The 25,979-nt window shown below is 37.6% G+C and overlaps 1 protein-coding gene across 2 annotated transcripts in view; it reads left to right on the top strand.

The window, feature by feature from the left end:
• Window positions 1-21,649, top strand: part of LOC6567871 (proteoglycan Cow) — a 43,015-nt gene extending 21,366 nt beyond the window's left edge. The window contains exons 2-11 of one of the 2 annotated variants that reach the window (XM_001994278.3): window positions 9,867-9,933; window positions 10,068-10,170; window positions 10,319-10,699; window positions 15,309-15,457; window positions 16,219-16,436; window positions 16,521-16,640; window positions 17,348-17,450; window positions 17,521-17,907; window positions 19,173-19,310; window positions 19,904-21,649. In XM_001994278.3, the coding sequence (XP_001994314.1) occupies window positions 9,867-9,933; window positions 10,068-10,170; window positions 10,319-10,699; window positions 15,309-15,457; window positions 16,219-16,436; window positions 16,521-16,640; window positions 17,348-17,450; window positions 17,521-17,907; window positions 19,173-19,310; window positions 19,904-20,010 (1,773 nt within the window). In that variant the 3' untranslated portion in view covers window positions 20,011-21,649. Of the gene's footprint in view, window positions 1-9,866; window positions 9,934-10,067; window positions 10,171-10,318; window positions 10,700-15,308; window positions 15,458-16,218; window positions 16,437-16,520; window positions 16,641-17,347; window positions 17,451-17,520; window positions 17,917-19,172; window positions 19,311-19,903 lie in introns of both variants that reach the window. The other variant, XM_032739746.2, reaches the window with a different exon arrangement.
• The last annotated feature ends 4,330 nt before the right edge of the window (window positions 21,650-25,979 follow it).

Here is a 25,979-nt window from a genome sequence, read left to right as displayed (position 1 = left end):
GGCGTGGCAGCTGGCAACTGTCAGTGCATTCGTGTGTGTGAGCGTGTGTGTGACTGAGTATATGTCAGATTTAATGCTCGTTTCAATGGGAGCAAATTGCTGTATACAAAAGTTGCACGAGATTTGTTCTGCAAACCATTGACTTAAATTGGATTGTATATCTTTTGTGGCATACCTTCACACGGATACACACATACATACATACATATATTTTCATGCCGTCCCAAAAAGTCATTAAAAGTTCATTAACAACGTTGCTGGGACTTGAACGGCAACAACTTTACCATCAACTATGGCAAATGTTTCAAATAAACAGCGCATGTCTACATTTCAAATGACAGACAAATACGCAGCTAACTCAAACAAGTCAAACAAAGGCCCATGTGCTACAGATGTATTTCACTGTTTGTACTTGTTGTGGATGTGTCTGCTTGTGTGTGTCCTGTTGTCGCTGAACAAATAAACTATTGTAAATTGTTACAATTATCCACACAGCCAACAGATATTATTGACGTACGTTGTGTGTAAGCCTACAACAATAAAATCAAGCTGAAACTCGCGATTGTATTTGCTAATGTACGTGTACATTAAGATTTCGACACCTTATGCCTTAATGGTCGTCTCGTTGTGCATAAAGTTGTTATTGTCGACAGCACTCAAGACGCTTAAGCATTCTTCAGCATTTGTTGAAAACCTTTCAATTTTTACCTCTCCTTGGCAGGCTCGGATACTTAAAGCAAATATCTCAAGGATACGCTTCAAGGCATGTTTTGTCATATAAAAGTTGAGCGCATAAATTTTTTACTTTCGCGAAACGAGCATATTCAATTTGAGTTCAAAGGTGGAGTTTCATAAGTTTTAATAGTTGAAAAATGCATTTTAATAAGCCAAATTGAGTTGTTAAACTTGATTATCTCGTACTCTAGTTTATTTCAATCTATATTTTGAACCGCTATTAATTATAATATTCTATAAATTAGTAGATATAACATTTTTGCGATTGGGGAAACTTTCTCAAATTAATGCTGTTGATATTTTTTTGAGTGCGTGTCGTGTCTGACACATGAAAATTCAACATAATTATAGACTATTCTCATTTTTAATGGTATCAGCGTATAAAACCAGCAAATCTGTGAGCAATTTTATGTGTATTTGCATTTATGCGTGAGCTTTCAGATTGCCAGGCTTACAATGAAAATATTCTGCTAACGAGCAACCTCATTATCATAGTTAAACATAAACTGCGACCATAGCGAGTACTGTGTAAACGGTTAGGTGCGATGGTAAAGTTGAATATTTATTAGAAAATGTATAATTAAACAAAGCATAAGCAAACCTCAATAGTTTCATAATTTAAGTTATTTTAGACTTGCAGTTTGGAACTAGGACTACACCAATACAGAATGCAGAATGAATTGACATAATTGACAATCAATTATCGATTGAAATGTGACGCAAATTGGTTTTCATTTGTCGTATTAATTATGCATATACAAATATGCACTTATTTTTAATCAATGAAGCAATGCTGAATAATTTATGTAATGCGGATTGATTAACGTAAATACTTGATGACAAACATAATCTGTTTGCCTATATAATCATCTTCATTTTCGCATTCAATAATAATTATAATAATTTAAAGCCACTTCGCCAGTGCACCAATTATGCAGTTCTCAATTAACCTGATATAATGACGTTACTCAAATATTTAAATGTGATTTACAAAATTTAATTTGATGCCCAACTCGATACGCATATAAATTTTCTAGTAATAAGGATGAAAGTATGATGCAATTATTTGTATCAGCACAAATAAATTATAGCCTTTTTAAATGAGTTTATAATTATGACTTACATTTGTTAAAGAAATTTGAAGCTGTGCAAAGGGTACTCTCTGTGCTGCATACCAACAAGCGCGCCTCATTAGCGCAGTGAGTGCAATTGCAAAAATAACTAAGCACAATAATAAACAATATTAAATATATAAAACTCAGCAACAAGCTAAGCTTTAATCTTCAGGTGAGCAAGGGTTGCGGGTGTCAAATATACAAACAAGCAAACAGTCGAGCCATTTATAAATGCGAAACCAAAGCAACGCTATGCAAATGGCGAAAGTTCGCTAACGCTAACGAATCACTCGGAACAGCAACAGCAATAGACTAAACACAACAAAAAATAGAAGAAAAAATAGAGAAAAACAAGACTGGTGGCAATGCTGCCATCAAGGCAAATAAAAGAGGAAAGTTATGATAAATGCAGATGGAGCATAGCTAGCAGCATTATTGCCTGTCATTTCTCATCAAGCAAAGCATCAGGATAGGCGAAAGAGGTGTCGCAAGCTTAGGCGGGGGGAGAGGGCACGTCAGGCAACAGTCCACACAGCCGACAGCCGACAACCGACAACAGACAAGCGACAGCCAACAGTCGACTTCCGGGTGGTGCCGCCATATTTGCCAGGCTGTCATGGCTGCCAGGCTCTGAATGGCTGCTAATATAAAAAAGTCAAGAAAGAATGACTTTCTCAGGCACTCCGAAGCGTATATACGCTTTCAGAACTCAGTCAAGCTGCCAATATATAAATTTCACTATATAAATTATAAAATAGATTTCTTCTTTTCTTGAAAGTTATATCATTTAGTTCTTTAATAAAACGCATGACTTTTAAATTTGGCACGGTAAACAATATATTTTCAATCAATAAAATATATATATATTTATTCGAATATGAGAAGTATTTTCTGTTGCAAACGTCACCACCAACTAAAGCTACCCTCGTCAAGGGTATACAAAATACAAGCTTGATTTTTGCCATGCTTTTATTTTCCATTACAAGCGCGCGCCTCGCCTTTGTCCCTTGCTCCAAGAGCGATGAGCTGCAATTTGCAAAGTTTTTGCACCCCCTCGCACACACCCCTAAACTTATATGCATATGTATGTACATTAGTGTGTAGCTTCATTTGAGTTTTGTGTTTGGCGCGCGACAAATGTTTGGGTGTATCCTTTGAGTGGTTTCCAACCAAAGAGCTTATAAGTTGTGCTGCAACCACAAGGAAAAAATAACGTGTGCGAATCCAATGTCTGCCATTCTCTGTCCAGTCAGTCCAGTCAAAACACAAAAAATTACCCAGTGCGCATTAAAAGCTCTTTGCCTTGTCGGTATCGCCGCCCAACTAATTGCTGATTGCTTCTAAGTGCCTCGCTTTGCGCTGCAAGGTCTTTTCGACGTTTTGGGCAACTTTGCAATTAACTAATTGATTGAACTATTCAATCGGCGCAAATGCACGCCATTGCCAGTGGATTTTTATGTGGGCGTGACAATCTTGGAATTGGTATTTGGGGTAGGGAGACCATTAAACGACCCATTGTGGGGCATGTCGAGGCGTGGCCTTTGACTATAGATCATTCCATGTGGCGGTGATGGTGGTGATGGTGGTGGTGTTGCAGCTAAAAGCTTTTAATGCAACGCATTCTGCTTGGTTAGGTGTGGCTTGTGGCAAGTGCGGTTGATATTGCGTACTGCTTTCTTCTGCACTTTGTACACCAAATATCGAAATATGCTTAACGGGCAATTGTTAAATTTCGAACAGCTCGTTGGTTCGTATCGTTGTCATTAAATCATGTATGCAAGCCACAAAGCGCATTGGCCTTAAGCCTTATCCACAAAAACCACGAACACTGATTTCGGGATTGATCGAAATTTGAAATACCATTTAAGCTGTATAATCACCTTCATGTGATAATATTTGGATAACTATTTTTGGAGTGATATTAAATTTCATAAATACATTGCCAGCTAAATGCTTTTATGCAACAAACTCATTCAGTTGTTTGTGAAAAAATAAAAACTTCATTTGTTGGTCTTTATGTCATTTATTTCAATAAATATTTATTTTTAATCGATATCTCCTCTTTTTTTTAGTAGTATGTTAAATTACATATTGTACAACTTTAATTTGTTTTAATTAATTAATGTTGGTCACCATAGACAATTGACATACGTGTCGCGGAGATACAGAGTCAGACGCAGATGGAGATTGTATAATTACATATCAAATCGAATTGTTGGTTGAACATTACATTTTGCAGAGTTTTGCATGCATTTGCAATTTTGTAGGACGCAGTGTGCCTGGCATTTGCCATAAACTTGACCTAATCTGTGCCATCCACCGTCGAGGCAACATATCCCAAACCGCAGTGCATGGCATGAAATAACGGAATCAGATTGTTGCAGCTCCCAGCCATAACACACCCTAGAGCATTGACCATTGCGGCTTTCCCACGTTGTTATTGTTCATGTTTGTAAATATACATTTCAGCTGGAAATGAATGTAGTAATCGTATGTTCTGCACAGAGGTAAACACATTTGGGTGGCACACTCTCATTTTTTTTAGTGCCGCTTTTGGTTTGCCGTTGTTGCCAGCTGCAATTTGTTGCAATTTGTTGTCTCTGTTTTGCGGTTGTTGCTTCAAATGTTTTATGACTGCAGTGCTCGCTGCACGTCTGCATCATAGTTTTAAAAATGGACGGAAAAATGCATTTACTATACATAAGCATAACGTGCCAGCGACACGCCCCCATGTGGTAAATAAATACGGGTTTGTAGTTAGGCCTGTGTTGCCACGTTGCCACACTTCACGTGGCATGTTTATTTTCCAGCCAGGACCACGTCATGTTTTTTATAGACTATGTGTGTAAAGTAAATATTTGTCATGCATTTCCTGCAATTTTTATATTTTCTTTCTGCTTCTCTGTTGGAGCAATAAATTGGTCTATGCTTATATGTCTGTCCCAATTGACGTTTTGGGCGTTTCACTAATTGAATTAACAATTAAATAGAGATTATTACATAACTCATGCATGTGACAGCTTGTAATTAATGTCATAATATGAACAATAATATACACACAGAAAGCTTTCTGATGATTATGCTTTTGGGGCAGGTATCTTTATTGAACATTATGTTGACTCGCCAAACCCTTCTGGCATCCGGTGTGACATCCGGCGACATTTGACATTAAGCCTGCAGAGCCAGACTATCCAGCACAAAAATGCAATTTCCTGAACGCCAGGCCGCTGCTCAAAATTCAAATGTCCTGCTTGTCTAGGCGTATGGCTTTGGTTCTGTCTAAAATAAGAAGTAGTTTAACTCATCCAAAGTCAAATGTTACTTATATTGATGGATTTACACGTTGGGGCCACAGATTACGCTGAGCTTCCTGTCAGGAAATGTGGTAGCCAGGACATCCCGCTTAGAGTTAGCTGTCTGCCTTGTGGCCGTAATAGAAATTGATTCAGCTCGAAATTGTGCAATTTGGGTGGGCCCCAGCCAGGCTATAATACAACTAACCACAAAAGCAGCTGGCTCCACATACTGGCCGATAACCACAGTGCATCTGGACCCAATTTTATACACACTCACAGCGATATGTAGCTGAATTTAGATGCAACCAAGCCTGGCTAATGCATTTTTAAAGTAGAATACATAATTTATGGGCCACAGCATCAGTTGCTGCTCGCTCAGTTGGTCAATCAGTCAGTCAGTTGCTAATCCCACCCACTTCTCCTTTGACCGACTTCACTTTGCTCTAATTGCCACAACTAATGCGTCTGTTTGCTTGCCACACAGCCGCAATATTTTCACATTTTACACACATAGATCCGAGCCAACCATTATTGTGGCCGTGGCCCTGTCGCGTTGATGGGGCGCCACATAATTTATAGATAGCCCAGAAAACGGCATCTCTTGGCCCCATATTGGCATTCATGCAATATCCGCTGCATAATTTACAGCAATTTCAACTGCATAGCGTATTTGTTATATAATTTTTGCCTCCAAATATTATCTCTATATGCGTTCAGGGTAAAATGGGGCTTGCACTCTCGGTTTAATGCGGCATTTCATAATTTGATTGCATTTCCACAAATCTAAAATCGATATATTCAGCAGAGCTTAAATTAGAAATTAGTAAATGCAGTCGGAAATTTTAATATTCAATTTATTGCGTATACGCAATCTGATTATGCTATTAAATTCGACTTATCATTAAAAATACAACATTTAATTATACGCTGAACCCGCTTAAAATTGGAAACGAGTGTGCTGAATTTATAAGGGGCACAAAAAAACACCTCCGAACCCATTTGTTTGATTATAATCAGAAGACAAGATCATTTAATCATGTCCGTCTATGCGTTTTTATTATTCAGCTAATCTCCGAAACTCTAAAAGCTAGAAACTTCAAATTTAGATTGTACGTTATTGAATACATCATATTCAAATTAGTTCAATTGGGAGTCAACTATTCCGTTTTGGGAATTTCGATACAAATCGATTTCCGATTGTCGAGATACAGTCAACTATTAAGTAAAATGCTTCGACATATTAATCCACTATATAAATTTTATTTTAATTTTATAACAAATGTGTTTGGGGTATTTCCTATATAGCTCCCTCAACTAGAGAGTTTTATCTCTCACTTTCGCTATAATTGCGTTAGTTGTAATGAAGACTGATTGTAATAGTCAATGGTAATTTATAATTTTGTAGCTGAATTAGTTAGCATTCTCAAGAGCCAATTAGTTAATTAAAATAAACGCATTTACATAAGTAAATGTTACAATATGTAATTTAGAAACGAACATTTCTCAATTATCCTGTTTTCAGAAACAAATAAGTTTTGTTTGTTGCATTTCCTTGTGGCAACAAAATGAACATAGTCCCTGAATGCACCAACAAATTTCTGAATTTAAGTAAAAAATTACATTTACATAATGCAACTAAACTGACAGGCCAAATGATGCTGCAGTTTCGTTGCAGCCAGCTTGGTTCACTCCCCTCCACGTCCGTATTGCCTTGGAGAGTCAAGCAACCATAGAATTGGTTGTTTTTCTTGGCTGGTGAATAAGGAAAACAATAAAGAAATTGCAGTGTAGTGGAAAATGCAAGGAAATGAGAAAGATGAAATAAAACCGCTACGAAAACAAAGTCGTAAATTCAATTTAAAGCTTGATAGATTGCCACACTGCGGCGTGTGGGCGTGGTCTTGCTGCTGCCACAAAACGAAATGCTTACAAATGTTTTTTTCTTCTTGTTGCAGATCTTTTATCTGAGTTTCCAACTATTTTTCACTTTATTTGAACAAAATATTTTTGCTTTCATTTGAGTGCAGACGAGAACAGTTGGCGGAGGATGCAGCTTTATCTACAGCTGAACTAAGGTCAAGTTGCATTTAGTCAGCACGTGGTAGGTGTCGCCAGAGTTGAGCAATTAATAATCCCAACCACTCAAACAGTCAAAAATCTGGCAAAGAGGTTAAGCGGCAGCTGCGCGGCTGGAGGCAAGCAGCAGTGTGTACTGTGGCAACAATGACTGGTTGTGGTTGCTGCACAGCTGTTTGCGTTCTGAATTTGGTTGCATGAGGTGAAGCCCCTATTTGGGAACTAAACAAAAGCTTGGTGCGTCCATGCATGGGGCATCTGATATTTGCTTACCTGACCCAGTTAAAGCACGCGTCTAACCGTTTTAGCGATTGTTCATGGCCTATTTAAGTAGCTGCTGGAGCTTATTACGTTCGGTTGACCACAATAAGCGCAATTAAAGTCCACCAAACAGATGGAGCGCCACAAAAGCGTGCACCATTGCAGTTTGCTGACCGAGCCAATCAACGGCCACAGCCGCAGCGTCACTGAGGGTGAGGAGGATGAAGCCTATACTCAGCTGGAGAGGGAGAGCATTTAATGTAATGCGACTGCGATGCTCTCAAAGGGATGCATACGCGGCAAACCGCGGCCAGGAAATGTGCAAATTGCATTTTAACGCATGCAAATTGCTGGAGTCCGCGTCCTGGACGACTTTATTGCATTACAGTTGCCAACTGAGACACGGACACTCGCTGACCGTTGCCAAATGCATGACGCTAGGTTGGCGCTTCAATAGTCAGTACTTAGTTGCCATGGTTAAGGGTATCTGCATGAAATGGGGTCAACTGCTGTCCTCTTTGCAAAGGGCTGACTGTAATGAAGTTGCTCAGGACCGCCTCATTGCCAATTTAGCAACTGCTGTTGCTGCTGCTGCTGTTGCTATTTGCAGCATCAAATGACAAACGCACCACCATCACCACCAACACTGTTATCAGAAGCAACAAAAGATGTGCTGGCTCGTGCTGCTGCCTGCTGTCATCTACAACATTTTGCATTGCAGCCTTTTAGGGGCTTTTTGTAAAATTGTCAAGTCAGGGAGGGGGAATCTGTGAATGGGGGAGGGTGTTTGCTTTGGTTGGCTTTACCGCTTTCAGAATCAATGTTCATGACAGGGTGGCTTTTATTATTATTGCTGTTGTTTGCATGCACTACACTTTATAGTCAAGTTAAATATTATTCATACGCACCATTGCACTTAATAACACTGAGCTGGTGCGACTCGAATTGCTGCCTGCTTCAACACGCAATTTAATTGAATTAAATAGTAATAAAATAAATCTCTTGCATTTTGTGCTCACATGAAGTTGATGTAAAGAGAGAGAGAGAGAGAGAGAGCAGCATACACGATGGGAAATTTTGTCATATGGAAGTTTTGTTGGATCGATCGAAAATTTCAAATTTCAAATATATACAGATATATCCAATATATATAAGGATTTTAAATTCGATAAGCCTTTTATGCAACATTAATTAACTAACGCTAACGGTAATTTCCCAGTCAGCAAATTAGTACTTTTTTGACTGGTCAAAAATAGTTAATAAACATTCACAAAAGCTCAAATTTGTTGTTAGGAGTTTTTGCTGTCAAAACTTTTCCTCAATGAACGCTAATTGCGAGAACTAAGCTCGTGACTTTTAATTTAATAATGGAGGGACTTTTGACTATTTACCTGACAGCACTTCAGCTGGAAATTGCATTGGAAAATCATTGTGCACATTGACATTTTCTCTGCTATTTTGTAGTGAAACTAAAACTTTTTGATTTAACATGCACAAGGCAGGCTCGAAAAATGCACATACACAAATTCAGTTTGTTTCAGATATTCAATATCTCAGTTTCCATAAAATTATTTCACCCGAATTCCGAAAGCAGAAGAGATGAGGAAATTAGCCTTTAAGCTGTTGCCTAAAATGAGACTCTGAGCAGGGCTCTATGCAAATTAAAAACAAGGCAACACAAAAGCAATACAACCATTAGTCAACATTTTCCAACGAGGAGGAAAAGCTATTTTTTTCATTTATGAACAAAGCCCAAAGCCTCAGGGTTTTTTCGGAATACGAAAAATAAAAATGACCTTAAAGTAATCTTATTTTTAAGCTTCGAAAATAGAATTCGAGAGCATTTTCCCATTACCGGCTTGCGTCTAAAACTCAGCATCAGTTTTCCCCAATTGCTGTTAGCTGAACTTGAGTTCAGAAAAGTTACAGAGTATCACCTAGTTGGGCACTCTTCATTAGAGTACAGCTCTATTTTTATTCGTCTTTTTTGTTGTTCTTACGCTATTGTCTTGCTTTATTCCTGGCTTTTGATTTTAGTTACATGATACTGACATCTTTCGAACAATGAACTTGCCACAAGCAACAAGGAGTCCCTCTAACTACCGTAGTAACCTTAGCAGCTGCTTTTTCTCTCATTTGTGTATTACGTATACGACACGTGTTGGCATTAAATTTACACCAGTAAACTTGAATGTCTTCTGTGTGTGTGTGTGTGTGTGTGTGTGTGTTTGATATGACTCAGGCATTTGACAAGCGTTTCGAGCTTTGCATTTTTGCATTTAAATCAAAAAATTAAAAGATACAACATTTCACTCACATTGTGAATTAATCAAGCATTCCATTTTCGTTTCTTTCATTCTTTCTTTGGCACTCTCGTCCCCAGATCAACAAGAATACGCAAAACAACAAAAATGTGGGCGAACGCAAGCGGTGGATACATGATCCTTCGAGTGAGTAGCCAAGGCCAAACTAAAGCATTGTTTTTTTGTTTATGGCCACCAACTGGTGAACAACAACGAAGAAACAACTTATCACAACATGCTTATAATTTAATATATTACATTTCATATTTTCCCGCCCGCAGGTGACCTTTGTCGGCCGCTAAACTGTAAGAAGCGTGAAATTTGTCTGCTGGAGGATGAGTTCAGCGCTGTGTGCGTGTCGAAAAAGGAGCTGCACAAGAATCGGTATGTGGCCAGAGGCATAGTTTGTAATGCTTGATATTTTTTTGTGCTACTAACAAACTTAATAAACTAATTAAATTAAAAATTGATTGCCTGTGCCTGTGGCTGTGGCGACTTTACAAACCCGTTTACATCTCTGTCGTCGGTCTAGTGATGAGATAATCACCAAAGCCAAATATTTGGAGGAGGAAGCCAAGCGGCGTGTCAATCAACAGGATAACGATAGCCAGGATGTTGAGGACATCAACAACGATGACGAGGACAACAGTAGCGATGGCGACAACAACAACAACCACAGCAACAAGAATAACAACAATGCGCCAGCCAATGTCCAGGGCAACGAGGATAACAATGACGATGAAGATAAAAGCCTAAGCCTGGGCGACGATGATGAGTCCAAAGAGGACGATGTCTTCTATGAGAACAGCATTGTTGCCAACGATAATCAAAAGCAGCAGCAACAGCAACAGCAGCAGCAGCAGCAGTTGCCGAAGCCTGCGGCTGCCCAGCAGGATGATGACGAGGAATTGGAGTAAGTATTCGAGTATTTAACTTTAGCCCAATCCCTTTTTTTGTGTTTTTATTTAAGGCCTTTGCATATCAATGGTACTCTTACATTTCATTTAACAAATTCTCATTCATTTCGCGGGTATCGAGCAACTTACAACTGTAAGAAAAAGGGTTAAGGGTTGGGATACGACCGACCACCCCCACGCGGGATTGGTCCGGTCACCTTGTACATAAAACTGACGATTACTGGATGGCCCACCTGACTCTCTTTCTGATTTGCATGACCGGCACGCTAATAACAAATTGTTTTATCGTGTATACAAATTTCACAATAATGCTGCAGCTGTACAATTTTTAGCACGCATTACTTTTTGGTGTTGCTGTACTTCTGCTTCTCGTAGGCCTTTACTGATTATGCTGCGTCATCGTCGTCTCTGCCGCTGTTCATATACATTCTGTATGTTGTTCTTGTTATCGGCTGAAACGACAGCTTTACGGCCTTTTACCCTTTTGTAGTCGTATCCTTTGACTTGTACAACATTATCGCTCTGACCCTAACCCAAATTGTGAATTCGCACGCGAGGAATTCAAGTGTATTTTTTGTGGCAACATTGGACTGAGAAGTGGGCAGGCAGGTGCCACTACGGAATGAAGTCAAAGTCGCTGCTGGGGCCAAGGTTCAATTGGTTAGCTGATTGCTGGTTACAGCTCTGGGTACAACTTGGCCTATTTCCGACGTGTTGACGTGCTCAACTGTAACGGAAAAGTTATTCACAACTTCTAAACATCAATATCCGCACAAATACAAAAGTGTGAGAGCTTGGCGTCTTTTGTATTTGGTTAGCTGAAAGGGGAGATCTCTATTTGAACTTGGTAGTTTTTAATCCACATATAACTAATCGATAGCAGATGTCACTTTAAAAATCCAATATTTACTCAGCAGCAGCTGTGAACCTTTTTCTTTAAAATAACATACTTGTTAAGAACCCATGTTAAGATTATCAGGCCAATATTGTTTTCTTTTTCTCCCAAAAATTTCTTTAAATGTGCGTTTGTTGTTTTTCCTCGTCGGTTTATTTATCCGTTTGCTTTTCTGTTTTTAGTTTAATTTCATGGTAGCTGCCTGACACGTTCGGGTTGGTCCTTGGGGTAATGTGGGTCCAGCAGGTGGATTCTTCTGGCATAGCGAAAAGTTTTCTTTATCCGCTAAAAGCAGTTTGCTGAGTGGAAAATTAATTTTCATGAATATTTTGATTCTTTTCGCGATTTGTTATTCTTAAAGTTTTTACATGAAAATTTAATTTCAATTTAAATGTAATGAAGTGGTCAATCGAATTCCATGGATTATTTTTCCTAGTTGATAGTATTAATTATGAGCAACGCGATTTTAATTTAAATATTAATTAAATTGATTCAAATTTAATATGAATTAGTTTATGAAATAGGAACAAACAGCATTTCTCCCAGTCTTTCAATTAAGCTTGCTTTGGTTGGAACTGGTCTAGTTTTTAAAATTAGAATATCTATAGAAATATTTGTATACAAGATGAAGGTTTTGAATTTATTGAGGGATTTTAAATTGTCGAAAATCTTTAATCAAAATTGCATGAGAAATATGGTGGATTTGTCGATTACAAGAAATCTGCTGATTTATACAAGATCTATATATTTGATTTGATTAACACAAAGTTAAATGAAATTCATTTAAATAATAAGGCATTCTCTCTATCTAATTTATATATTCAGCTGTTCAGCTGTCGAAAGCTAAATTTAAATTAATATTCTTGAAAATAACTCTTATTTGGCTGATATTATTTATCATGCTGTTCATGTATGTGGGCTATTATGTTGTTTATAAGTATGTAGTGCCTAGTGCCATTTTGCCTCTATTATGGCTCTTAATGGTCGCGTAATCAATCTATCTATGGCCTAATCAAGAGTCATACCACGCCCTCTCACATTAAAAAATGGCTTTTGACATATTTTTCGACATTTTCTTTTCAATTTGCTTTCACACAAATTTCTCTTTTGTGCATATTCTAGTGCAAGTATCTATGTCAATGGCATAGACTCTGTATGTCTCTGAGAGAAAGCTGTGGGTGGTAAGGGAGTGTAGAAGGGGGTAGTTGGTTATAGGGTGTGCTGATGTTGTTGCTGTTGTTGCTGTTGTGAGCACACAAAATCAATAGTTTGCGCGCACAATTTATTTGGCATTTCATGTTCGCTGCCGTTGCCTTGGTGCTCCATTTGGGCACAAATCAAACAAAAGATTTGCTTTGTATACAGGCGCACTTGGTGCGAATGAAAGATTGAATCGATCAGGGGGTAAAAGGACATGGAGCGCTATCTGCGGGGCACTTGTAATAGACCAAGAAGCATCGCATACCACAGTAGAAGACGCATAAAAACACACTCACACACCCATTCGCAAACACACACACACAAAACTCATAACTCATGTAGGTAGGCATTGTTTCTTGCAACAATATGGCACCGCTTGTGGTCGTGGCTGGGTGGCGAAGGGCAAAGGATGTGGAACGCCTTTTATATGCTTCGTCCCTTTGCCTCAGCGTAGCACAACCTAAGCCGGGGCAATGTGCCTGCTTTTGGCAGTTATTCGAAACCACAGAGCTGCTTTTTGTTCTATACACATGAAGCTGTCAGCAGCAGCACCCAAAAATTTGACCCCATGCTCCTCCACCTGTCTCATTTGATGGGGGGTTTGTTTGCTGGAAAATTGAAAGCAAATATTTGACTAAAAATTCACAAATTTGTACAGTACAGCAGCGAATGGTATGTGTGGGTCCCCATTTTTATTTTATTTACAATTTGCACAAAGTAACCAGAGCAGCCATTGACCCAAAAGTTGCTAAATCATGTCATAAGCCCTTCACTGAAATTCAGTTACAATTTCAGGCATTATTTAAATTCCAGATTCCATCAAAAATGTACCACACAAGAGAAAATAATGTAAGCATTCTACGATAGAATTTTCAATTAAAACTGTCTTTCTTAGAGCAACCAATTTGTCAAACACATACACAAGTGAAAAAGGTACTTTCTAGTTTTGGCCAACGATTCCTTTGTCTCGGAATTGGTTAACCTAAATTGCCATTGAAAAGTACCATCAGCAAGCTGGCGGCACAATTACCTCGGTATATTTCAAGTACTTTTAATTTAACATTACGAATATTTTATTGAATTTTTACATTTACAAATATATTTGCCATGAGAGTGTGAACAACTGTGCATCATTTTGAAAACTTTTTAATGGATAACATTGATACAATACGACGAACGAAAATATACGAATTATATTTATGCAGAGTCAACAAATTTAATTGCTCAAAGCAAAGTTGAAGTGCATAATTGGAAAAGACAGTTGAAATTTGGTCTGAGTTCTGGGTTAAATTTACATTTCATCCTTTCACCAGTCCAACATTGTATTAAACCACCAAAATCGTCAGCCATTAAAGCCACCAAATTCAACAAATTTATATAATCCCAACAAAATCCAAAAGAACAACACAGAAATTCAATTTGCTGAATCAACACGGTCAATTTGCATGGCCATGAGAATAATTTAAGCGTTCAGTAGAGAGATAATATGAATATAAAACAAAAATACAATAAATAAAGTCACAGTCTACCTAGCCAACAAAAATCATTGAGAACTGATAGAATCTGCGACTACATAGTACTACTATATATACATATTAAGCCAATAAGTAATACTTTCAAGAGTTGTACATCTATACCCTGAACACAATTAAAATGGGAAATGAATGTTATGATGTTGTTCAAAATGCTACAGGCAGAAGAACACATTTCCAAGAGTGAGTTAACAATTGTTGTTGGCATCTTCACATCAAATAATGCTTAAATCAACGAGAATGATATGCCAAAGTGTGAATTAAACAAAAAAAAATGCAATTCAAAGGAAAATGCATATCGAGCACTGCTTAATTTCCGAGCTCCTCTAGTCTAACTAATTTGATTAAATATATTGATCAAAAATTTCCATCCATAACAATTTAAGTATTTCACAAATAAATATAGATAACGGTTAATACATTATAAAAACATGTAAGCGTCTCTCGGCTTTAAAGAAAATATATAAATTGTAAATAATGGAAACTAATTTCCGCCCTTTAGATTAATTTTTTTCATGCATCTACTTAACAATCCTGAGATTCTTGAGTTCCCCATATTTTTTTTTTGAAACAAGCATAATTTATTGTGCAAAGTCGGATTTTTGTATACAGCCTCGACTACATTACCCGTTACCGTGACTTCTGCCTGCTCAAATATTTGCAGAAATATTTAAGAAAATACAAGCTGATGGCACATGGCTCCAACTACCTGGAATATCTGCTTGTGATCTCTGACAGCCATGCTGCTGCTTGTCTGCGAGTGCGTGTGTTGCATATTAAATAATACTTAAATAAAACATGCCATAGCAACAGGCAGTTAGAAGCTGCAGGTCTCGCCTCGGCAACAAATGCCAGACTTGATTTGCATAAAAATTAATTTTGCATGTCATCTATTTGTTGTTTGCTCCTTTATATTCACTCTACTTTCTTTAGTGATACCAACTGAGTTTATTTTTTTCTAACCCTACTCTCGAACAGCAACTGCAAGCCGTGCCCCGTTGCCAAGCCAACTTTCCTCTGCGGAGCTGACAACAGAACCTACTCATCACTATGCAGATTGGATTATCACAATTGCATACATTCGACATCCATACGGATCGCCTGCAAAGGATTCTGTCCATGCAAGGGTAAGTCTTACAAATCAACACACATTCACAGAAACTCACATTGAGAGTCAGTGCAGAAATCCAGTGCCAGAACCAAACCGTATAATGAGCTTGAGGCTGGAATATGGCCAGCAAGTGCGGCTGGGAGGCCATGGAACGGTGGACATCTAAATAAATTGCATGCATGTTTGCAATCCAAACCCAGCCAGTTAAATTATTGTCGTTGTTGAAATAGAAAAAGCAAAACAGCAAAGGATTGTGATTGTTATTGTGAGAGGTCTGGTAGGCCTTAAAGCCAGACAATATTTCGATTTATTTTTAAGAGCTTTAAATTGCCGTCTAGCGAATCAATTGTTAAATTTTTAATAATCCGTTGAGCAAGTAGCGCCATTGTTCTAAGGCGCACAATGTGGGGTAGATTTAGGGGTATGAGTGGCAGGCACTCAGCGAATCAGCGACGCTGCAGCAAACAACAACAACAACTACGACAGCAGCAACAGCAGCAACGTCAGGCGCATTAATTTTAAATTTTCACAGCTGAAAGCGCATTGCAAGCACTTGCAACTCTTGCTGCTGAAATTGTTGTTGCTGTTGTTGTTGTTTTTCCTGCTTGGGGCTCAGCAATACAAAAAAATATATATGTTATACAAAAAAGAGCAGCAACAATAACAACAACAAGTATCAAATAGAAACGACGCCTCAGTGACCAGCGCCAGGATACGAAAAGTTTGCCTTGCCAAGCAATTTCATGTCGGCTATTTCAACATTTTTCTCGTTTGCAGAAAACACCGATGGTAAGCGATTGCAGCGAATTGGCGAGCGTGCTGGCTATAACAAATACAACAAGAAGATCATCCTGGAGCAGCAACAGCAGCAGCAGCAGCAGCAACAACAGCAGCAGCAGCAGCAAGCTTACAAGGATAGCAGCAACAACAACATCATGATGAACAGCGGAAATGTTATGGGTAGCAACAACAATGACTTCAATACCATTATGAATGTAAGTGAAGTTGAAGCAAATAGTTGGGGGCGGGCGGGGAACACACACAATTTCATATGCCTTAAACGATTTTGCAATTCACAGGATAAGGAGGACAACAATCGTCACTTAAATCACATCAATGCCCAGTACACATTCACTCCCGAGGAGATAAAGTATGACAACAAGCACTACAAGTATCTCAAGTACACAGCCTACAAGAAGGTGATTATATATCTTCGAAAATACATTTACATTTTTCATCAATTTCTTTCACTTTAGATGCAATTTAAATAAAGACAAAAATAAAATCCATTTTGTTTATATAAGGTGAAAAGCAAGAAGTAATATATAAAAAAAATAATACTGCCTTAAGCTATAATCATATAATATAAACTATAATTGCAGAGGGTAAAGGGTAAAGGGTAATTAGTACTATAAGTGAGAAGAAGAAACTGGCAGGGAGCAGAGGGAACAAGTAAATTAATGTGGCTCATCAGCTGAGCCGAATCGATTTCACCATTTAGTAATTTAACAACAATATTAACCCCATAATACGACGATTTATTAGGTAGGGAAAATCAATAGGAATTGTCAAACAAGCATCTGATTATGGAGCGGCAGTTGCAATGTGAAATTGGTTTTCTCTTGGGACTTTTGTTAACCCCATTTCAGCCGCAATAATGGGAAAACCAATCGAATTCAGATTCAGAAAAATATCAGCTTCAAGCGTATTTTGAAAGCTTTGCAAATCCAAATGGATATGTGTTTAACGGGCTTTAGCAAATGGGTGAAAAGCTGTTGGATAAAATTAATTGGAAATTAAAGCATTTGGAGTCAAACTCTTAACACATTTGTGCATTTAAATTTGAAATGTGTTCTCATCTAAGCCCCAGCATCTATCATTCATTTCTAAATATTAACTTTTGCAGGATGCCAAGTATCAAGAGGAAAAACGCAAGATGCGCAACTACAACGAAAATGAAGTCGTCGAGAAGCAGTCGCAGAAATTTAATAAAAATAACAATCCAAGTGGTAAGCAAACCTGAGAAAATTTGCGAAATTGAATTAATATTTAATGGACTTATAACTCTTCTCTTGCTAGGCTATCCCTCGAAGTCGGCCGAATGCAAACCGCAGCAGCTGACTGCCATTGGTAATCGTCTGCTCGACTGGTTCTCAGTAATTATGGCCGACAGCAAGAAGCGTCGCCAGCATAGCCAGAAGTCCAAAGCGCACTTCCCACCCGCCTGCAAGACCGAGGCCAAGTGGATGTTCGGCCATCTAGATCTGAACAACGATGGACTGCTGTCGCTGCAGGAGATGTATGATCTGGAGCACGATCAGAACGAGCGTTGCATCAAGCCATTCATCGACACGTGCGACCTGGACCAGGACAGCTCGATTAATACACGCGAATGGTGCCGCTGCTTCGAGAAGACCGATCGTCCCTGTGCCGCGGTGCGACGAAGAATCGCTGGCGACTTTGCAGGTGAGATAGGTACAGGTGGACATTTCTCTAGCTAACATAACACTAATATATGTATGTTCTCTCTATATATTCTCTATTGAGTTTTGTTTTTCTGTTCAGTTCAATTTATATACCATTGCAGAGAAAATGCACAGATCAAGCTATAGAAAGCTTGATAAGGGAATTGTAGTACAAGTTTAATTTGGTATAACAAGTTGAGTCTTCATTCTGTCTGTCAGTCTGAACTTTTCAAGCGACTTAATGAAAACTGATAAAGCTAATATGGCATTGCGTGTAGATAAACAAGTTCTCTTTTTAATCTTTTCACTTGAGAATACGACTTGCTTAAGATTCGATTGCCAAGTAATGTGTCTGCAATGGTCTGCAATTTAATCTTCGGCAGTTCGAAGATTGGTGTTATTTCTTGTTTTGTGATTGTGAAACGTCTCTAAAACGCAAACACCACAACAACAACAACAACAACAAATGCTTAACACAATTCTCCAAAAATAAAAACAAAAACGGGTAGCTAGAAGAGTAAACTGATTTTACTTTTCCGTTCTGTCCCTTCTCTACAACTATCACTATCACTATCACTAAGACCCTCTTTATCTGTCTATCTGCTTCAAACACTCTTTTGTCTCGCTGTTTGTGCTTTGTTCTGTTTATGCTGCCTTACTTTCTATACACTACGTTTAACCCATTTTAAAATATAATTAAACGCTTCACAAATACCCAAACAACCAGGCACACACACACACACCCACACACATATTAGTAGCCACAGTAACTGTTAAAAAGGACACCATTTCTTTTTTTCTTTTTTGTGCTTGTTTTCTATGCGCTCTCGCTTTTCCGCTCTCGTTTACCATTTACCTTTTAGCCAAACGTAACTTTTAAGCCAGCAAATTAAACACTCTTAACAACAACACACAAAAAAAAAACTTTTTGCTACTGCTTAGTGCCACTGTTTTTGTTGGCTCATTACTAACTTTAACTACATAATTTCCTTCTTTTTTTCTGTTTTCTGCTACGTTGTTTCTATTTTTTATTTCCCCAACACGACCCAAAAAGTAAAAACAAAAAACACAGCAAAACAATATAAACACACACAAGAAAATAAAAATAAAATTAAAAATAAAAAGAATTTCGCTTGTGCTGCTTTCTCATTTACGACTGTAAATTATGCAGACTTACTAAATTTGTGCGCATTGTTATTGTTCTTCTACTTGTTATTGTTGCTGTTGCTGTTGATGTTGCTGTGGTTGGCGGCATAAACTAATTAGGCGCCTACGCACCCGACTGCGACGTACAAGGATTCTATAAGCCAACACAATGCCACAACTCGGTGGGCGTCTGTTGGTGTGTGGATAAGCATGGAGTCGAATTCGCCAACACACGCACACGTGGCAAGCCCAATTGTGGTAAGTAAGAGACCAAAAAACTGAGAGTTGTACTTGATATGGTCTTAAGGGGCATACTCGTAAATGTAGATACCCGTGTGTGATATATTTACAACCTACACCAGATGTAAACTGTGGAAATTAAGCTCTTTGATTAGTTAAATCCGCTCAAGCTCAGAGCCATTCAACGTGCCGCCTGCCACCTGCCACCTGCCACAGTGCGTATACCTAATATGCCACAGCGCACATGGAGGTAATAAAATTGGAATTAACTTTCAAGTTATTCCAGTCGAAACTTATCCTTCATAATTAACTTTTGCTATCAATATCACGCTTTTGCCATGTATAAGACACGAAACAAGTTTCTATCTGCATGTGCAATCGCAAAACGAAACCCTGTCCGTCCGTCCGTCCGTCCGTCCGTCCGTTTACATCGATCCGTATTAAAAATGCATGCTGAGCTGGGGCAGATTAGTGGTAAATCTGCTGAAACTCATTCTAATATTCATTCAAGATTTATGTTTATGTTGATGCTTACGATGATTACTGCAGGCATTCACAAATTCATTTGTGGCAGGCTGAGAAATTTAATTTTCCATTCCATTTGAACACAGAGTCCGTGGTGAATAATGCCGCCTCGCTAACATCCGACGACGAGGACGAGGGCGCCGACGAAGAGGACAGCGCGGAAGGCAGCGCCGATCAAATGCTCGTATTTTAAACGCCATAACCAGGGCCACGCAGCGTACTGTGCATCGATGACCATGGGCAAAAATCTGGTACAAGTCGTCGCATCCAATCGGCAGGCATTAAGGCATAGGCGGTTGATAATTAATATTATTACTACAAACAAACAAACAAAAAACAAAAAATTAACATTGAAAAAACAAAAAGAAAAGAAAACATAAATGTGCAGTAGCCAAGTAAGAGTTTTCGAATAGAACAACAACTACATATAGCAGCGTATACTTAGCAGCAAAATCAACACTCGCAAAAAAAAACCAAATGTTAGAAGGAAATCACAACACAATACAAGCAAAATAAAAATCTGAACTCAAGTGTCATCGTTTGATTTGCTTACGTCGTACGAGAATGTGGCATAGTTCAGGGCGCAATGCACGCAAAATTTTGGCATTAAAAGCGATGCTAAATTTAGCTTATAGTACATTTAAGGTTATTATACCCCATACACATTGTTCTGGGTTTATTTACCCAAAATACACAACTAGCAAAATGGCACAGCAAACACTTTTCGTATAACTACCCCTAACCAGTACCCCATTAACACACACACACACACACACACACAAGTACAGACAAATAGACACACTTGTTTTTGACTTCGGTTAGGCAAAGTTATGCGGCTGTGTCTGAGTAACGGTTATTGAATACCATCGCTTCTGTTATTGCACGCGAATCCGTCTTTTAGCTTTTTAAGCGATTAGTGTATACATTTTAAATGTTTATTGCCATTTCCTCTGTGCTCTTCTTCTGTCCTATCACAAACAACAAAACGAAAACACACGCTAAGAATTCCGCCCAAAAAATACATATACATACATTTATGTGATAGGTTTTGAAAATAAAGATTAAAGAAAATGAAATATGAAGAAAACTAATATGAAAAGAACTGGCAAATTACTAAACGGCAAACAGTTTATTGCACACATTACATTACAAATTTCTGTGCGCTTTTTTTTGGACATGCATCAAAATCGATAAATGTTGAACATAAAAATCATGCGACTTACGAGCATGCCCCAAGTTCGACAGCAGGTGGCATTGCAACACTAATATAAACATTTACTTACATAAACGTAAATAAGTGTGTACCCATGCATAATCGCATTCAATTAGAGTTACTTAGCGTACTGCATACCAGATTTATAGTGAGAGCTAAATTAAAGGAAGAAAAGAAGAGAAGAGAAGAGTATAGTACGCGAGGGTAAGCCTGGTCTAATTAGATATTCCTACTATTAAGGAACCATAGGCACTGCTTCATCGAATAAGTAGCAGCAACACAAATTCCAGGCGAATTGTTCAACAACCACGTAGCACCTGCCACAGGAAAATTGAGCATTTGCTTCATTGTATCGGCACACAAACTTAACTCATATACACTAAAAAAAACACACACACACACTTGAAAACATTTTGCATTTGGGCATTGCAATGCCAAAAACAGAAATGAACAAGAATTTGCAATTAGATTTTGTTGAGTATATTCAACTTGCAACCAGGCACACCGCAAAGAGATGAACAAATTTCAGCATAAATCATATTAACTAATATACGATATAAACGTAAGAAAAATGCTTAAGCATACGTACGAGTATATGCATACATAAATATATATGTGTGTATATACAAATGCATATATATATATATACATATATATATATATACATATATAAATATATAAATAAATAATATGTTTAAAATGTATGTAAGTATATAAGTGGCAGCAACACACTTAGTTAAGTGGCAGTAAAAATCAACTTCAATTTAATCACAATCCACATATGCATCCATATGTAGTGCATTAATTACTGTTTTTATTTACCAACATTTGCTTTTCTACAAAATAAAACACATTTTTTAACAGTATAAATAAAAATGCTTGCAAAGATAAAAAATAATGGCAAATAGCAAATTAAAGTAGCAAAAAAAAAACGCGAAAATAAACATCTGCGCCCCACAAACCAAAATTGGGTTAACAAAAATTTTTATTATAGCGAAAATTGATTACCAGAAAAAAAGCAAAAAACAAATGAATAAAAAATAATAAAAGTACATATATTTGAGATATATATTTAATCATTTGAGAGCAATTGTGTTTTTGGCTGCATTTAAAAATGAATGCGTGGTATAAACTCTATAAACTGACTATATACTATGATGACGATTGTATTTATGTATGTATTTATGTAATTGTGTATTAAGCGAATTGCATTAATTCTAGTAAGCCAAAAGTCGAGTGTATTAAAACCAACAATAAACATCAACGTAATCTTTGGCAATCAAATTTGAAACTACTTTGTACTTACTACAATAAAGTTACTTTCTTTTACATATAAGTTACTTGTTTTATAATTTTCGGAATTATCATGTAACCGTCAAGAATATATCTACTCAATAGTATGAAAAAGTTTTTCAAAATATTTTATTCAATTATTAATGCATTTTTATAAATTTCTTGTTTCTTAAGTAATATCGCAAGCGTAAATTAATAAAGAAAATAAAATCGAGCGCAATAGGGTTTTTTTCATTTAACTTTATACTTAAATGAATCTTGTCTGTTTTACATATATACAACATATATACAAAACGATGCAAACAATAAATATAATTTAATGCAATTTCAATAAATGTTAAGGACTTTTATTATTCATTGAAAAGTACAATGAACCATAGACTGGAAAACAGATACACAAATATTAAGTGGGAGATGAGTTAAGCCAAAAGTATGCCTTACCGATGCTAGATCTAATCAACATTTTGTTTATATTAAATTGTATATATTGTTAATTAGTGTTTCAAAATACAAGTCTACGAATTGCTACAATAAACACAACGATGCCAACTTGTGACATTTATACAAGTGCCAAGAACGTGTGCACAGCGGACAACAAATGTGCAGAGCTAATTTTATGCGCGCACAAGCAACTTAAAAAAAAATGAAACAAACAAACAAACAAGCACAGAAATAACGAGAGCAGCAACAGGCGTACAACACAATTATGGCACAGATTTAAATAAATTTTGTTTTGTCAGAGGGCAACCGAGGGGGCGGAAGTAGTGCGATAAAGTCACCTCGTTTCATTGAAAGTTCACACGCTAGTTGGCGATGGAGGGGTCAAAGTGGGCGTTGTCGTTGTTGTTGTTGGTGCTACTAGCAGTAGTATTGTCAAGGGTGCAACTGGCAGCAACTTTGGCGTGCTCTACAACAAAACGGAAGTTGGCAGCAACAAGCGATGAGTGCGAATGAAGCAAGTGTCAGACATCCACACACAAACACACACAATGCGTGGACATGGGCAACTTTTAGCTAGTCACTTAGTCACTCAAACTGCATGTTGTCTGATTAGTTTTGTAAGATGTTAACAAGGAATACTTTTGAGAATTTTCTGCTGTTTGTAGGTTAATCTACTTGCCACGCATATATATTCTTCTTCTCTCTTATACGTCTCTGCACTCGGAGAAATATTTATATACAAAGATTTTGTTCTTAGAGCTTAAGCCTATTTTGTTCATGAATTATCAGAGATTTTTAGTTAAAAAAAATTTTTTCTTTTCAAGCTTTTCAATATGTAGAGTATATAAAGTATATGTATATATAAAATGCGCATTCTGAATCTTAAAATCTTCAACTAGCTCAAGATGGCTTACATTTATTTCATGATGATATCAGCACTTGAGGTAAGAACATATTCAAATATCTGAAAATAATGAAATTCTCGATTTAAGCAAAATCAGCATGAGTTTCAGGTGCGCAAATCTAATTGTAGAAATTTACATTGAGAAAGCTTGGTGTTCTTTGAAATATACCTTGTAAATTCCATGTCGAGGCTTAGAATTAACAACATATTTTGACAACTGAACCGAGAACAACACTCTCTATTATTTTCTCAAGTGTACTATTTGCATAATTCAGTGAGTCAAACAATGCGACAAGTTGCATGCACCGCCTGCCGCCCTCGTTGAAGCATTCATGCACAAACTTTAGACTTGGTGCTTTATGGCCCGCACACCCTTCCTTCCTGCCAACCAGCTCGAATGCCTGACAGACTGCCTAACTGCCTAACTGGGTGACTGGCTGTTGGCCTGTCTGACATATCACTCAGCCATGTGAGTGCGAGTTTGAGTGTGTGCGTGTGTACATTTGTGTGTCAGTGTCTCTTTGTTGCTGCTGTCTGACCCCACTTAAGGCCCGCTTCTGCCCCCTTTGTCTGACTTTTTGGCATTTTTAATTAGGCAAACTTTTGCCATATATGTGACATAAGTTAAATTTATATGTATGTATATGTGTGAGCTGAGTTAATTATATATGTGTATATGTGTATGTGTATGTGTATGTGTGTGCATATACTTTAAGGCACACCAACGTGATTGTTTATTATTATTTTAGTTGTGTGCAGCTCTGCAACTTTTGCTTCGTATAGCTCATTCAGGCGTCACCTGGCGACATTGCTGTTGCTTTGCTGCTGACACTCACACCTACCTGCACACACACACACACACACACACCTGCACATATGCTACTCTTTTTATAGTTCAAGGTGAAATGCGAAACTTTGTGGAGCGTGCTCGTTGCAGAATATAAACGTGAAGCTCGCCTCAAATTTTAAAGTCACATTTTGTTGTGCTGTTTGTTGCTGCTTTTGTTATTGCAGCTCTGCATTCTTGTGTTGGCCTGGCCCTATTTAGCATGGCGTCATTTGGGCCAACGACTAAAAGGGGAGTTATTCCGACCTGCATATAACTACATATACAAGTATGTGTTCTTATATATTTTTTTTGTTTTACTGTTTGCGTGAAACAATAATTCGCAGCGACCTTGCATGCTGAGTGGCATGGCTTATGAATTATTACGTATACGCAACGCGACAAAACAAGTCGAAAGCAAAAGCGAAAGGCTAACTGCTCGGGAGTCAATATAAGGATTTCAAATTAGCAATAAAAAAGGGTGAAGCCGCTGTTAATTAATTTCTGATGTTATTAAAAGATAGTTGCCGGCACAAGGTGAACTTTAACCATTGAATATTTAACCAACTATAAGCGGAAGTTGCCTAATGAAAATTGAAAAGTATGCAACATTTTACAGCGTTTGCTTTACCGATATCAAGTAATTTAGTTTCCAGTTGTGAAATTTAAAATTTCGCTTACATTTACTACTTGGGAAAATAAAGCGAATACTTTTGCGGCTTGCTATAGTTAAAGAGTGAAGTGGCCACAGTTCGATTGATTTGTTAACTTGATTACAATAAAACTATCAGCAATCTCTGAAAAACCACACAATGTATTTCTCTTTCCTTAATTGCATTAAAGTCTTCAAAAGGTATGCTGTTGCTCTATTGGTAAAATCAATTCTGTCAGTCAGCTTTGGCAATACGAAATGCTTCAATGCTTCGGCATATTAGCAATTTAAAGGACTTAAAAACTCTTACCATTATTTATACCTATTCAATAGGCAAAACACTTGCATGAAATTTAATTTTGTTTACTTTCAATTTGTGGCAATTTTGTAAGCCACAAAGTACGCAATTCAGTAAATTTCTTCACTCGGCACAAATTCTACGAATATGCATGCAATATGTAATATTTATTCATGCCAAATTGAGCAATTGCATGTTTGGCTGTATACACATATTACTTACAAATTGTACACGCAGAAATAATAATAATGTCATCCACAGTGTGTAGCTTACCAAATGTAACTACATGGACACAACATCGTCGCTCGAGCAAGACATCTGGGGGAGTCTACGCAGCTGAGGGCGACCTTGACCAACATGCCAATAAGTTCATTTCAAGTGCCAGCCACAAAAGGTAACACACACGACGCATGGCCCGAAATGGCAATTAATTAGGCAAAGGGCGCCCTTCCTGCGACTGTTGCTAATTAGAAGATTGCGAAAAGAAAACAATGTTTACACAATTGTGCATACGCCGTGTCTAACACAATTTCCA

Source organism: Drosophila grimshawi, unplaced genomic scaffold (assembly GCF_018153295.1).
Source record: "Drosophila grimshawi isolate 15287-2541.00 unplaced genomic scaffold, ASM1815329v1 contig_311, whole genome shotgun sequence".
Taxonomy (NCBI): domain Eukaryota; kingdom Metazoa; phylum Arthropoda; class Insecta; order Diptera; family Drosophilidae; genus Drosophila; species Drosophila grimshawi.
Note: the sequence above shows the minus strand (reverse complement) of the source record. Positions and strands in the feature narration are given on the sequence as shown.